Source organism: Oculina patagonica, chromosome 4, assembly GCF_052425735.1.
Source record: "Oculina patagonica isolate OP01 chromosome 4, crgOcupat, whole genome shotgun sequence".
In the NCBI taxonomy this organism is placed as follows: domain Eukaryota; kingdom Metazoa; phylum Cnidaria; class Anthozoa; order Scleractinia; family Oculinidae; genus Oculina; species Oculina patagonica.
This window is the reverse complement of record NC_135761.1, coordinates 6,229,603-6,244,162: the sequence shown is the minus strand read 5'-3', so window position 1 is coordinate 6,244,162 and position 14,560 is coordinate 6,229,603. Positions and strand designations below refer to the sequence as shown.

The following is a 14,560-nucleotide window of genomic DNA, read 5'->3' as shown; positions in this document are numbered from 1 at the left end:
TACCTCATCAAACATGACCTGAATTTTTCCTATTCTTTGTTAATTTTGAATTTTGTTGATCAATAAAACGACACATCCTTATGATTCACTAGAACTTTAACTTTTGAGAAACAAATTTTGGAATGAGACACCCATTGGTTTTCAATCCGAATGAAAAATTTTAGGTATCCGCAAAGAATCGAAGAAAAACTGGCGTAAATATGTCTCACAAATATTTTCAGGTATCTAAATTGTGTTGGTTAAACATTGCCAATTGTATAATCATTACTTTATTTTTCCATTAAGGGAATTAATATCCATCAATATCTCATTAGCTAACTGTTAGCTCAATCACGAATTTGACAGTCATTTCTCGATGTCATGAGTCATCATACATTCACAGTACTGTTCCCAAAAATTTTTAACGGTCATACTTTTGAAAATGTATGTAGCTTAGCATACGAAACGTCAAGTTTAGTAAAATGCGATTTTTCATCATGTTTATCACCGATGTTTGTATTATATTTTTAATCAAATTTAACATAATTTTATTTAGGTACAACCTGGGTTCAAGAAATTGTCTGGCAGATATTTAACGAAGGGCAAGTCAAAAGCAGCCATATTTCGCAGAAGGTTCCATTCCTTGAAATTGCAACCAATACAAAATTTCCCCAACTTGACATCAACACTCTGCCAAGCCCTCGCATTTTGAAGACCCACCTTCCTTATCATACCACACCTAAAAGTGCAACCGAAGACACCAAGTGTAAATATATCTACGTCGCTCGCAATCCAAAGGATGTTGCAGTATCTTTTTTTAAATTCGCGGAAGCATTGAAGAGCGTTGGAAATGGATATAATGGGCCATGGGAATTTTATGCCAAGTTATTTGTAGAAGGAAATGGTAAGTTTGTTTATGCATTCAGTCCTTATGAGTCTAGAAAACAGACTGACATTTGTATTCTACTTATTAATCTCAACACATTTCTTGTAATGTTAGTCGGGAGCATTTAAAGCATAACATGCAGACATAGCTCACATCGGAAAATTAACTTTGGTGACAAATTCTTTTTTCTTGTCGACGAACAGAAATCGTATAAAATCGTATATGTATAAAGGTGTGACAACGCATTTTAACCAACTTTTTTTTTCTTTCCTTGATCTTCCCGTCTTGATTTATTTTTGCTGCCCGTCTCTTCTGCTTTCACTCAATGCTCCTCCTTGCGCCCTACACTGAGGGTCTTAATGGAATTAAAGGAGAAGTTCACTCCAGAATTATGGCCATTTATTTTTTTTTACGCCAATAAAAGGTTTATACAAAGTTATGTTATTCACCAAAATTTCAGCCTCCGACGTGCGCTATAACCCTACGAAATCTTTCCCAAAACTCGACAACTGAACGACGCCATCTTGGAGCTGGTAATGTATGCGTGACGACAAAGAGCTCAGCTAGACTGTTCACAGTCCCCTATTTTTCCATGAAGTCGTAGAGATCGATCGTTCAGTCCGACAAGCCATCTTGGTTTACGAACGCGAGCGAAAACTGGGGAGAGTGCAAAAACCCCGTGGGTGGCTGGGCTGGATGCCCCGCCACACTCTCCCACCCCCCCCCCCCCCACCCACGGGTTTTTTTGCACTATCCCCATTTTTTGCTCGCGTTCGTAAACCAAGATGGCGGCCCGTCGGACTGAACGATCCATTTCTACGACTTCACGGAAAAATAGGGGACTGTGAAGTCTAGAGCTCAGCCTGAAGTTTGGCGGGAAAATTGAAATACTCGAAACTCCTTGTTTCTTCGTAGTGGCTTTTGTTTGTTAAAATGCCTGTTTCTGCAACTCCATTTTGCTCAAACAGAGCTCCAAGAAATACAAAAAACAAGGAGTTTCCACTATTAAAATTTTCCCGCCAAACTTTTAATCTCGAGCCCAGAGTTCATCTAGTCGGTCAGCGGTATGGGATGAACTCTGGGAAACTGGAATCGATCAGATCAATTTCAGGTCGATTCCAGGTAGAACCTTGGTCTTCCGGTTTTTATTGCGCATGCTCGTAGTTCCAAGCGGAAGTAAATTTCCCAGAACGGAAGTAAATCGAGAAAGTTGAACTACAGTATTACTGGTGTTTATTGATTCAACAAAAGTAACAATAACGTCCTGCAGTTAACAAAAGAGAGAGTTAACAAAATTGCGTCTGGTGTTTTGATTTCCTTTAGTCTCTTTCTTGAGAATTCTGCTATGTTTGTTTTAAATCAAAGGTGTTGTTAGCCTTCCAGGATTCCGTCCGTGAAGACTGCGTGCGTGTGTCCGTTGTTGTTTTGCCGAGTACAGCTAAGAAATTTACATAATACACAGCGCACAGACAAGCTATTGTTTTGTTCATAAAAAAATTTTGTTTGGCGACTTTCGCATACTTTTGTTTGGCGACTTTTGTATATTGGAAAGGCTTCTCGCTGTATGCTAGTCCGAACGTGACAAAATATCAAGTGGGATAATGTTTTATTTTAAGATATATTTTTATACATCATCCTTTTTATATTTATAACACGTTCCAAAATCAAAGGGGATATTCTAAAGTTTAAAATTCAGCTGGAGATGCCCATTTGGGGTTATTTTAGCTGAATTTCTTCTGAAAATTCAGCTGATTTGTGGCCCTTTATTGTTATTTTTCCGGCTCAGTTACTTTTGAGATAAAATGAGCGGTTTCTTGCCGAAAAAGTCTATTTCTTTTAAGTCGGAAATTCGTCCAGTTTTCCTCCTTCTTTACCGTTTTTAGACGTTCGGGCTAGAAGACAAATTTAAATGCCTTTCCAGCTGATTTAATTCAGCTAAAATAATGCTATATGTACGTGTTTTCAGCGGAAGGCATTTTTAGCCGTCTCAAAACCGCACGACATTACATAGAGCTGGTTGAGAAGGCTAAAAGTATATTAAACCGAGAGAAATTTGCCGGCTCTTGGCATGGTTTCAGAAATTTCCGAAACCTTCACATAAATGGTTTCAGAAATTTCCGAAACAGAAACATACCACTAAATGGTTTCGGAAATTTCTGAATCCATTTTGCTACAATAGTCTAAAACATTTACCAAAGACGTCCAGCAGAATTGGTTTCGGAAAATTCTGAAACCACTATTGGTCCGGCGTAAATAGAGAAAAGCATAGAGTGGATTTGGAATTTTCTGAAGCCATTCCATAATATGAATAAAGTGGTTTCGGAAATTTCTGAAACCATTTGAAAGAATGGGTCCAGAAATGTCTTAAACCATGCATTTTACTTATGGATTACTTAAATAATTTGGGAAAATGCACCTCTTTGCCCACGTAGCACAATAACACTATTGAAAAGTCAATTGTTTTACTGCTTTGATAACCATTTTTCATATTCAATTCTACGGCATAAAACGATAGAAAGGTCCACTGTGTGTATTTTTAGAATAATAAAAAAATATTTTCTTTACATATTTCAATTTAAACGTCCATTGTTCTACAACTGTTTAACATTGTCTTGCCAATTAAAAGACTTCTATCAAAACTAAACATTCTTTGGAAGTAAGCTTTGATATACTTCTTTTTTAGATACTTGTACGTCGTTGATCGAACTGTTTGGTTGCCCACTTTAAATTTAACAAGAACTTGAAAAAAAAAAAAAAACTGGCCAGTTTATCTTCCGAAATGTTTTTATCCGCTTAAGTTATATATCCGGGCTGCATGCCATTCTTTCCTCAAACTCCCTTTCCAATACTGAAGCAAGAATACACACGTCACCATTGACTTGGACTATCCTGCCAATAACTGATACGTTTTTGCAGTGTTTGATATGCGTACCAAAACGAATTCGAATACATCCTTTTTAACAGATCCCATGAGGTCGTCGTTGTCTACCTCAGCAACACGCGACAATACTAGCTTGGTCTCGGTTCTGATATATAGCACCCTGTGTATTCCTACAAATAATCCGAAAAGATGAAAACAATTACTCACTTAAATAAAGAGTTTTCTAGCTTTCTCAGTTTCAGTCGCGTCAGTTACTGATGATATCATAATAAATGTGAACTACTGAAGACCGAGGGCAACGAATTCTTCAAAGCTGTGACAGAACCGAGAACAACTACATTGATATAAAATATATTTATAAAAAATATATTTTGTTGTTTTCTCCTTTTACGACGAATCTTCCACATTAAAGAAAAATCTCAGCTTCGCTGGCCCAACACAAAGAATTGTATCAGTTTTATTGCAACACAAACCGCGAAAACAATAACACGACTTTCAAATGGTTGATAAACATGACACCACCACGTTGCACATTTTTCGTGTGAGATAACCCCATTTCGGTTGGAAATCTTTTAAGGATATAGTTCATAAGCTGACTATCTCGCTAGCCTGCGAATACAGTCGCCTTTCACCGTTCCCGATAGTACGTGCGAAACGCAAATAGAGAGTAGCGGGTGAGATGAGAGGCGGCTGTATTCGCAGGCTAGCATCGCGCGGGTTTGGAGTAATTCAAGATTAAAATTTTGAAGTATAAGTACCACACAAAAAATTGGCCCCGCTAGTTTCCGCTGGATTCTAATGTACTAACAAACCTTGAAATCTATAGACTTACATTTATTTTTAGGCTGCCACTTAGCTTTTAGTAACATTACGAAAATGGTGAAAATTAGGACGTACATCAACCAAATAATAAAAGTAGCGTTACATGATGCATTTGCGACCTCGTGTTGTAACTATTTTGCCAGTATTGGGCTCTTTCAAAACTAAGCAAAGTAAATGATTTTACCTGCAGATGGAAGGACTGAACCGAGTCCGCTGCAACTCGCTGTCCCTCTATTCTAAAGGCTTTTCATCGGTTAAGCCAATTCAGTGTAGAAGTTTTTAACTCCGAATCGGTTAAACCGCCCGTTAGTGCCTTTGAACAACAGCTACACATCAATACACAGTGCGACTCACGCAACACCACAAGGGGAAATGCCTGGTATTTCCGTTTTACCGCACAGATTACACATGCTTTTATTATGTCAGTTGGGAGATTTTTGAATAATATCATCGGGGGCATTTCCAATCTAGCACACTTTTAATCACAACGACACAACTTAATTTTGATATACTTTCCATATCCTCAGTACCTTTCTTGCTGCTAACTGTAAAATCAGACCAACTCGAGGTTCGTCAAAAAACGAAATACATTTGCATATCCGGCAAATCTAAACCCATCGGTTAACCATGGCATTCCTTTGATGCCTGTAATGGGAGGTGACGGTCTTGTGGTTAAACGGACACGTAGAGATCCGCCAAAACGGTTCAAAACAGTCAAAAGACATGTAACGATTTAGAAGTTGTATATATACTGCTCAAGGAAAGGATGTCTGTAAAAGTATGGAAGGACGATTACATGCTAGGATTATTGATTTAACGGCTGTTTACCCGTTAGAACATGCAGAAGATTGAGAGACAAACCCCCGTAAGGTAGTTTATAGAGAATGGTTTGCAAGTAAGTCAAATGAGTTCTGATATTCCGCTCGTTGTGGTGATGAAGAAATAATTTACATTTCGTCGCGCTTTAGAAGTTGGAATCGTTTCTCGATTAGTGAATATAGTGTCGAGTCCTTGCCAGTCTGCTGGATGTCTACGTGAATGTAAACGAAGCGAAAAGATATCTTAATTAACCCTATTCTAATTTTAAATGAAATAAAACTTACCACGGCTTGATTCATGTTTGATTAATTTTCGAATAAACGTTAGCTGGTCTTGAGCGAAGCCGGCAGCGGAGCCCATTTTTGCGAATGTATGTTATTTCCCCTATTCTTTTGTACCAACGTATGACGAATTTGCTCGGTTAAAGCCGGGCTCTGGAACATGTTCTGGAATAAACGACCTGGTTGCCGGTGTTTATTCAAATTGTGACTTTTATTTGAACCCGACTAAAATATCCAGCAGCCGGGATGTATTTTAAAAAAACTAGATACCCAGCAGTCTAAAATTCTCATAGAATTTCCACGAAAATATCTCATTTAACTCTCCTTAGGTTCTAAATATTAATATTTTGGTTAAGTAGTGGACAATCGAATTCTCACAGCCTCGGCGTACTTTAAAAAGAATTTCTGACTGCTGTGTATCAAGTATTTTTTTTAGAACGGCTGTCCGTGAGTCACACCACAAATTTTCGCGGACAATTTGTGAAAAAACCTTTAAAAATCGATGTCCGTCTTTTCTAGTCTTTGGCGAAATTACTGATTTTGGAAAAACTGAAAATAGTATGGAAAGCGTTTACTGATATATCTGGATACTAATGTATGTACGAAATGGTCTCGGAAATTTCCAAATCCATGTATACGTCATTTAAAATAGACTCGGAAATTTCTGAAGCCACTTTATTGTGTCAGCATTGGCAGTTTGATTTCAAGCTGCAAGCAATTTGAAATGGCTTCAGAAATTTCCAAAACCACGGGATTCATGTTTCGTAATATCTTAAATCGTAGCAAATAAAAATGGTTTCTGAATTTTCCGATGCCACTTTCATAAATAGGAAATGGACTCGGAAATTTCTGAGACCAAAATTCAGTCGTTGAAGGAAAAACTTTTAAGCTGTCTAAGAATTGATTAATTAAGGTTATTTTAGCCGAAAGCAGTTTTTATCCGGCTAAAATGACACTGTTTTATGAAATTTCAGACAGATTTGCTAATTTCCTCCGAAAACACTAACAATTAGCAAATACTAGCTGAATTTCTTTAACTTTGGAATATCCCCTTTGATTTTGGAACGTGTTTTATGTCAAGTTGTCATTTATTTATGTCAAAAAACATTTTCCTTTATCATTGTGTTTTTTGCTATATCAAATGATGTTTTCATTAAAACAAAAAACACTGTTTCATACATAACGTGATTGATCTTGATGTCAAGTTGTCGCACATTTTTACACATCAAGAACGTTTCTTACATGACGTAAGTAATTTTTTCATGTCAAGTTGTTGCACATTTTTATATATCAAGAAAGGAGACACGTCTCTTGATCAGCAAATATCGCGGTCAGGCAGGAGTCTGGGTATGACCAGTTGAGCACAAACAAAATGGCGGCCAGTAATCGGTTCGAATATACGGGTAGGTCGTTTATTATAAGCCCCCAAGACATTAAGCGCCGGGTCGATTAGCCGCCAACTGAAGTTGTTTAGCCCCCAACCCGAAGTCGATTAGCCCCCTAATAAAATTTGTCTACAAACTAAGTAAACTATCGAATACTACAAAGAAATCAATTCTATATTTCGTTTTAAAGTTTCGCTTCTAGTTTTCTGTTCAAAGTTTCGCTTCTAGTTTTCGCTTATAGTTCTCTATTTACATTCACATCAACTCGACGAAAGGTAGGCTACCGGTACTTGGTTGTAAACATTCGATAAGGTTCGGTTTCGGTATTTGATTGAATACACAAAACCTCGCAATATTTGTGAAAGCAGTTCTGAAATTGAGTTTCGCTTCTAGTTTTCGCTTCTAGATTTGTTATCTATTTACACTTTCAACTCAACTCGACAAAAAGTAGGCTACTTGTTTGTTATCATTCAATGAGGTTCGTTCTCGGTATTAATTGTTTGAATTGAATACTCAAAGCCTTGTTAACATTCGATGAAGTTCGATTTCGATAGATACTTGCAAATTGAACGACAGTTTTGAAGACAAACTGGGGGGCTAATCGCAGGGCCGTAACTAGCAAGAGGCAAGACGAGGCACTCACGCGTCGTCTAAATTTTTACCCAAACTTAAAATAAAATATATTTTGTTGGCAAAATAATCCCCAGTTGAACAAGATTGATTTTTCTCTGAAAGAGATTCATGCCTTCTAGATTTCTGCAGGGCATGCCCTTAGAACCCACTAGCAAAATCTTGCCACGTCCATGGAAAAGGTCTGGTTACGGCCCTGAATCGACTTCGGGTTGGGGGCTAATCGACATCGTTGGGGAAATCGACCAGGGGCTAAACAACCTACGTTCGAACCGATTATTGGCCGCCATTTTGTTCGTGCCCAACTGGTCATACCCAGACTCCTGCCTGACCGCGATATTTGCTGATCAAAAGATTATCTCTCCTTTCTTGATATATAAAAATGTGCGACAACTTGACATGAAAAAATTACTTACGTCATATAATAACGTTCTTGATGTCTAAAAATGTGTGACCACTTGACATCAAGATCAATCACGTTATGTATGAAACAGTGATTATTTGTTTTAATGAAAACATCATTTGATATAGCAAAAAACAGAATGACATAAGATAATGTTTTTTGACATAAATAAATGACAACTTGACATAAATATAAAAAGGATGATGTATAAAAATATATCTTAAAATAAAACATTATCCCACTTGATATTTTGTCACGTTCGGACTAGCATATCGCTGACAGCGCATCTTTTCAGAATAGGTTGCATGTTTTCGAGCAAACAATTTTTTCCTCGTTGAATGGCGGTGATATTAATAAAGACGTTGAAGACTACACGCACACAGGTCAACGCTATTCAAAAGGCGCAATTAGCATTTTGGCGACTAAGCACGTGCACACGTGTGTTATAGTTTTTGTACAATTATTTTTCTTCAGCAAAAAAACAACGCGTTTTGTTCAAATTCTGCGTCATTAGTAATTGTTTTAAATCGTGCACTGTCTGCCATATTCATGAGTTTTTCAACCGGAACGGAGATTTGAATGAAAACAGTAGTTCTAGCGAGATTTGTAAGTCAACTATAAATTGATTTTTCAATCGACCTTGTCCTTGGTGACGCCGTCGTTTGTTGTTTAAAAACTCCGTTCAGAATCAACGTTTAAAGGAAGTCCTTTTTTTATTCATGGTATCTTTTTCGTTCAAAGAGAAGGGAAGAATTAGAAAATACTTCATTTATTTAGAGCCATATCACGATTTCTTAGGTGTTTTTACAAAATTAAGCTGATACTTCTGAACATTTGACCATCGAAAACAAAAATATGTTTTTCCAGGGTTTCCGGTTTGGTTTACTTCCGGGAAGATTTTCAGACTTCCGTGTTGATTTCTATTGTTCTGTGAGGGCCAATAGAGAAAGAGAAATACATTTCAGTTTCCCAGAGTGTCTACCGGCGATCCTACCGCTGACCAACCGCTGACGGACCGCGGAGCCGGGAGACACTCTGGGCTCGAGATTGCCAAACTTCAGGCTGTGCTCTTTGACGTCACGCATACATTACCAGCTCCAAGATGGCGGCGTTTAGTTGTCGAGTTTTGAGAAAGATTTCGTAGGGTTAAAGCGAACGTTGGAGGCTGAAATTTTGGTAAATAATATATCTTTTTGTAAACTTTTTATTGGCGTAAAGAAAATAAATGGCCATTCCGGAGTGAACTTCTCCCTTAACCGTTAGCCGCAATATGGCCAAAAATTTAATTTTTTAAATTTTTTTTTTAATTTAGCCGAAAGACAAAAAAAAAAAAATTAAAAAAATGTTGAAATATGAAAAAAAGTTAACCGTAACGACTGTACCAGAATGTTTGACCAAGGGCATTTGACCTGGAATTTAACCGCCTTGCGGAAATTAGCGGCACAATAATTTTAATTAATTGGCTCGATTACTTTATCAACACAGAATAATCTTAAGACCTCAAAATATGTTTCAACAATGTAAATTAACTTTTACCTTTTAAATGTGGAAATTAATTTTTAACTTTTACGGAAAGAAATTAACTGGAAAGAAATTTAAGTTACCACCGTCTCGGTGACGTGGGAGGCCCTTTGGCCTAATGGTTAGCGCGCTGGGCTCTGAGTCGAACGGCCCGGGTTCGAGACCTGGTTGGAGCGCTGCGTTGTGTTCTTGGGCAAGACACTTTACTCTCACAGTGCCTCTCTCCACCCAGGTGTATAAATGGGTACCGGCGAATTTACTGCTGGGGGGTAACCTTGCGATGGACTAGCATTCCAGGGTAGCAATACTCCTAGTAGTCGCTTAATGCTACGGAAACCGGGATAAGTTCCAGCTGTATGGGCCACTTAGGCTCGGACACATACTTTTTTTTTTACCTTTACCGTCTCGGAGACGCGTCTCAATTTTTCTCAAGTGGCAAACGATAAGAATTACTTTAGGAATAATCAAGTTTTGACGATTAAGTGGCAGTTTCTCTTAAAGCGGTCCATTGCATTTCGGGTCGGAAAATAGTTTTCCCTCAAACTTTTCCCAGTGAACTATCTTAGGTTGTAAGTAAATGCAACGACTTTAGTTTTTGGAAATACATACCTCTTATTAATCGAGTTCGAGGTCCGTACTGTAAAATACGGACCGAGTTTTTCCCTTCGACTTATGGCCCAAGCGCGAAGCGCGCGGGCCATAAGTCGACGGGAAAAAACGAGGATCCGTATTTTACAGTACGGACCGAGAAAACGAGGTTAATAAGATATTTATTATATCTCTCACTCTGGAGAAAAGAAAACATTTCAAGTCAAGAGTGCTGGAAGCGGCTTCGTTTGACTGACGTACGTCAAAGGCGAAATTCATTGGCTTTGTCGTAACAATTCGGCCGTTTAATAGCTCGATTGATAAGCGTATAAACATAATTTAAATCCAACCTTTACTACTTTATTTCTGCAATTAGTTTTACAGTAATTTCAGTGACAGGATTAAACTAGATACAGTGCAAGTTTCCTTTGGAATAACTTCTAAAGTTCTTTGCTTGGCGACGAAAGTGCCGCGAGTGACAACATGCGTTATAGCTTATCAAACTTTCGAAAACTTATGGCAGTGTTTGTAGAAAATACTGAACGAGAAAACACGTATAAAGTTTGAAGGAACTACTTAAAAAACTTAGCTCTTTAAGGCGGCGTTGAATGCTACGTTGAAAGCTTGAAATGCTGTCTGGCTCGTACTCAGCTCTATCGCGTTTGCGTACGTATTTGAAAAACTTTCCGAGGAGCTTATCGAGGACGTCAGCAGGTACGGTTTCTACATGAAATGTTCCATCAGTCTGCTCTTGACAATAATTGTCGAACCGTTTCCATTCACTTTTCGTCTTCTTGACCGTGTTTGTATATTTCTCGGCACTGATGAAACTTTCAAGTTCTTGACTTGAATCCTGCCCGGGTTGCTCTAAGTCCGCCACATCAGGGAAGTTTTCTCCTTCCAACAGATCACAAAAATTGAGTTTAAAGTTCGGTAGACCTTCTTCGCTTCGCCTTTGTTCCTCGCTTTTTTCCTCTGACTGCGAACGTTGTAGGAAGTTTTAATTTGAAAATCTTCTTCGCGAGACATTTCAACTTGCAAAGGCGTACGGCATCGTACGGCATCAGGAAAACTCTCAGTCAAATTTCGCGGGCCGTACTGCAGAATACGGCCCGTAAAATTGACCAATCACAGCGTGCGTACTATCTCAGAGATATAATAAGTTAAAATATATTTTTTAGAGCTCTCGACAGTGAAGGCTGCAAAAGGCCTAATTTTGAGCTTGGCCAGAACGAGAAATTTCATAAGTTGACGAGCTCGCCGCTCAAAAATAACCAAACGCACCAAATTATTATTATTATTCCTAAGTTAAGTGGTTCTTCAAAGGTTGGAAATGCATGTTAATTTTGATATATTTTGATTTACGGGTCCGTGAAAATTTAAATAACAGCAACCCTTAGATCGCTTTTTGTAAACATGCAAAAGTAATACTATGGTGTCTTCGCCGGCCTTTATTTCACGAGTCCAGACCAGACCATTCTAAATTTCAACTAAACATCCTACTAAACAGATGTTAGGAAGCTTAGAAATATAAAAATACCTTGCACTTTTTATCTTCCTTTGCCACAGCGACTTCGAACATTTCGTGCTTATGCGAGTATTTCATACACATTATGCAAATGAGCTTACTTACTCGCATAAGCACGAAATGTTCGAAGTCACTGTGGCAAAGAAAGATAAAAAGTGCAAGGTATTTTTATATTTCTAAGCTTCCTAACATCTGTTTAGTAGGATTCAGTTGGAATTTAGAATAGTCTGGTCTGGACTCGTGAAATAAAGGCCGGCGAAGACACCATACTTTTGCATGTTTACAAAAAGCGATCTAACGGTTGCTGTTATTTAAATTTTCACGGACCCGTAAATCAAAATAAATCAAAATTAACATGCGTTTCCAACCTTTGAAGAACCACTTAACTTAGGAATAATAATAATAATTTGGTGCGTTTGGTTATTTTTGAGCAGCGAGCTCGTCAACTTATGAAATTTCTCGTTCTGGCCAAGCTCAAAATTAGGCCTTTTGCAGCCTTCACTGTCGAGAGCTCTAAAAAATATATTTTAACGTATTTCCAAAAACTAAAGTCGTTGCATTTACTTACAACCTAAGATAGTTCACTGGGCAAAGTTTGAGGGAAAACTATTTTCCGACCCGAAATGCAATGGACCGCTTTAAGAGAAACTGCCACTTAATTTGTTTAATCATGTTTTTGTTTCATACAGTGACTTGGAATTTCTGGAATGACCATGTTCTGGGATGGTGGAAGCACAAAGATGACTCCAATGTCTTGTTTCTGAAATATGAAGATTTACAAAAGGTTTGTTGCAGTGAAGCCTGCATTTTTGGCCGATCCAGACTCTTAGTTTGGAGAGCACACTGTGTTTTGTTGTTTTCCTCAAGCGCAAGCGCGTTCCAGACGTTTAGTTAATTAGTGACAGCGAGAGCCTGAAACAGGACGGTTCTGCATTTCAATTCTGTTACCCATCTTCTTGGCATAGCCCTTATCGTTTCTCTTAGCCGGCGAAGCCTTGGCACGAAAAACTAAGGGCTCTGGGGACATAATATTTTGAATTAATTCGAATTTTTTTGATTGGCTGTTTGAAACAAAGAATTCTCAAACGGAAGTAAAAATCGTGTCCCTACTTATCTGAAGGTCTGGATTAATTCGCCACTGCACTGAGTCAATCGCACACTTATTGGCATTTCTCTTGGTAACTTAACAACTTATGCAACTGATCAGAAAGATTCTGTTTGATAAAAGCTCATAAAAGCAATGATTTTTTCTCCTCTAGGATCTGCCTTCCCATGTCAGAATGATCGCCAACTTCCTCAACAAGCCGCTGTCAGATGATCTCATCAGTCGCATTGCTGAACAGTGCACTTTCAGTGGAATGAAGAAAAATCCTGAAAGTTACGCGATAAAGGGCGAATCATCGCTGCTTCGAAAGGGCGTGGTCGGAGACTGGAAGAATTACTTCACTCCAGAGTTAAATGAAAGATTCGAGAAGGAAGTGTTGGCAAAATTGAAAGGAAGTGGATTAGAACTTGATTTTGAGATATAGAAGACATTTGTCAGGACAATGAACTGTCCAAAACGAATGTTATAATTAAATTTTTAGTTAAACTGTAAACGATTATACTTACTGAATCTGTCAAAAAACGTGATATTAGAAAAGAAAGCTTGTGGAAAGAATGATAACAGAAGTTTTACGCACCGTATTTTAACGCGCTATATAAGAAAAACATTCATTTGTTCGAAATTGTGAATATATGTTATCATATATTTGAACTGCGGTTAAAGAATAAATGAAGAGAAGATCCTCGCAGTTATGAACACAACTTAAGCAGTTGCAAAAAGAAAGCCTGAAAAAAATCAGGCTTGCCAGGACTCGAACCCTGACCTCTGCGATACCGGTGCAGCGCTCTAACCAATTGAGTGTCTAACTAATTGTGTACATAACTGTGAGGATCTTCTCTTCATTTATTCATTCGTTCATTCATTCGTCCGTCCGTTCGACTTTGCTTGATTGGTTAGTTGGTTCGTTTATCGTTTAGAGCGGTTTTTTCTTGAGTGTCGAAAGTAATTTGCATTTGCTTTGGTTTTGCGTTCACTCCGCTTAGTGATTGGTTTAAAAATTTCGCGCCACTTTTTTGGCCAATCAGGAGTAAAACCAAAACCAATTGTGACTCGCTCGCGCACGTTTTCCCGCGCTTCGTGCCAACTACATGTAATTGCTTCGAGTTTTGATTGGTTCACTCGATTGTCTGTGTCCTTTGTGATTGGCTAGAGTAATTATTTTGGTTTTACGACACTCAATTGAAAACTGCTCTATTCATTCATTCGATCATTCAGTAACACTTGGCACTAAACAATTCACCAATGATAACAGAGGATATGGCGATTATAAACTGGCCGGGAACTGGGCACCATATTGTAAAGCTGGATGAGCTCAATCCTACCATAGCTTTGAGCAGCCGGGTCCAGATGGAAACTGATCCATCACTGCTCGTGCGACAAATTAATATTAGAGATAACCTTACGTTCTTTTTCAGGCCGGCTCACGAAAGAGAACGTTCCACGGGTTTTTCCACTGCTGATGGTCATATCTACTTGACGTCCCACTTTTTTTAAGAATGTTGAAATTATTTTATTATTTTTCTTAAGGAATTTGAATGCCGTTATATGAACAGACGCATTAGCAAGCTGACATCAAATTCCGTGGCTATTAAGGTAGATTGTATGGGTCGGGTTATTTGTACACCTTTCATAAATTTGTTGAAATTAGTAGTTTCTTTACAGTAGAATCCCGATTTTTCAAACCCTCCTTTTCTCGAATCTCCTGATTTCTCGCGAAACCAGTTTTCGTTTC

The 14,560-nt window shown here is 38.2% G+C and overlaps 1 protein-coding gene across 2 annotated transcripts in view; it reads left to right on the top strand.

The window, feature by feature from the left end:
• LOC144651295 (sulfotransferase 1C4-like) overlaps positions 1–13,622 on the top strand; it is an 18,563-nt gene extending 4,941 nt beyond the window's left edge. For both annotated transcript variants that reach the window (XM_078511235.1, XM_078511236.1), the window contains exons 2-4: positions 536–883; positions 12,413–12,507; positions 12,983–13,622. In XM_078511235.1, coding sequence (XP_078367361.1) covers positions 536–883; positions 12,413–12,507; positions 12,983–13,252 — 713 coding nt within the window. In that variant the 3' untranslated portion in view covers positions 13,253–13,622. The remainder of the gene's footprint in view (positions 1–535; positions 884–12,412; positions 12,508–12,982) is intronic.
• The last annotated feature ends 938 nt before the right edge of the window (positions 13,623–14,560 follow it).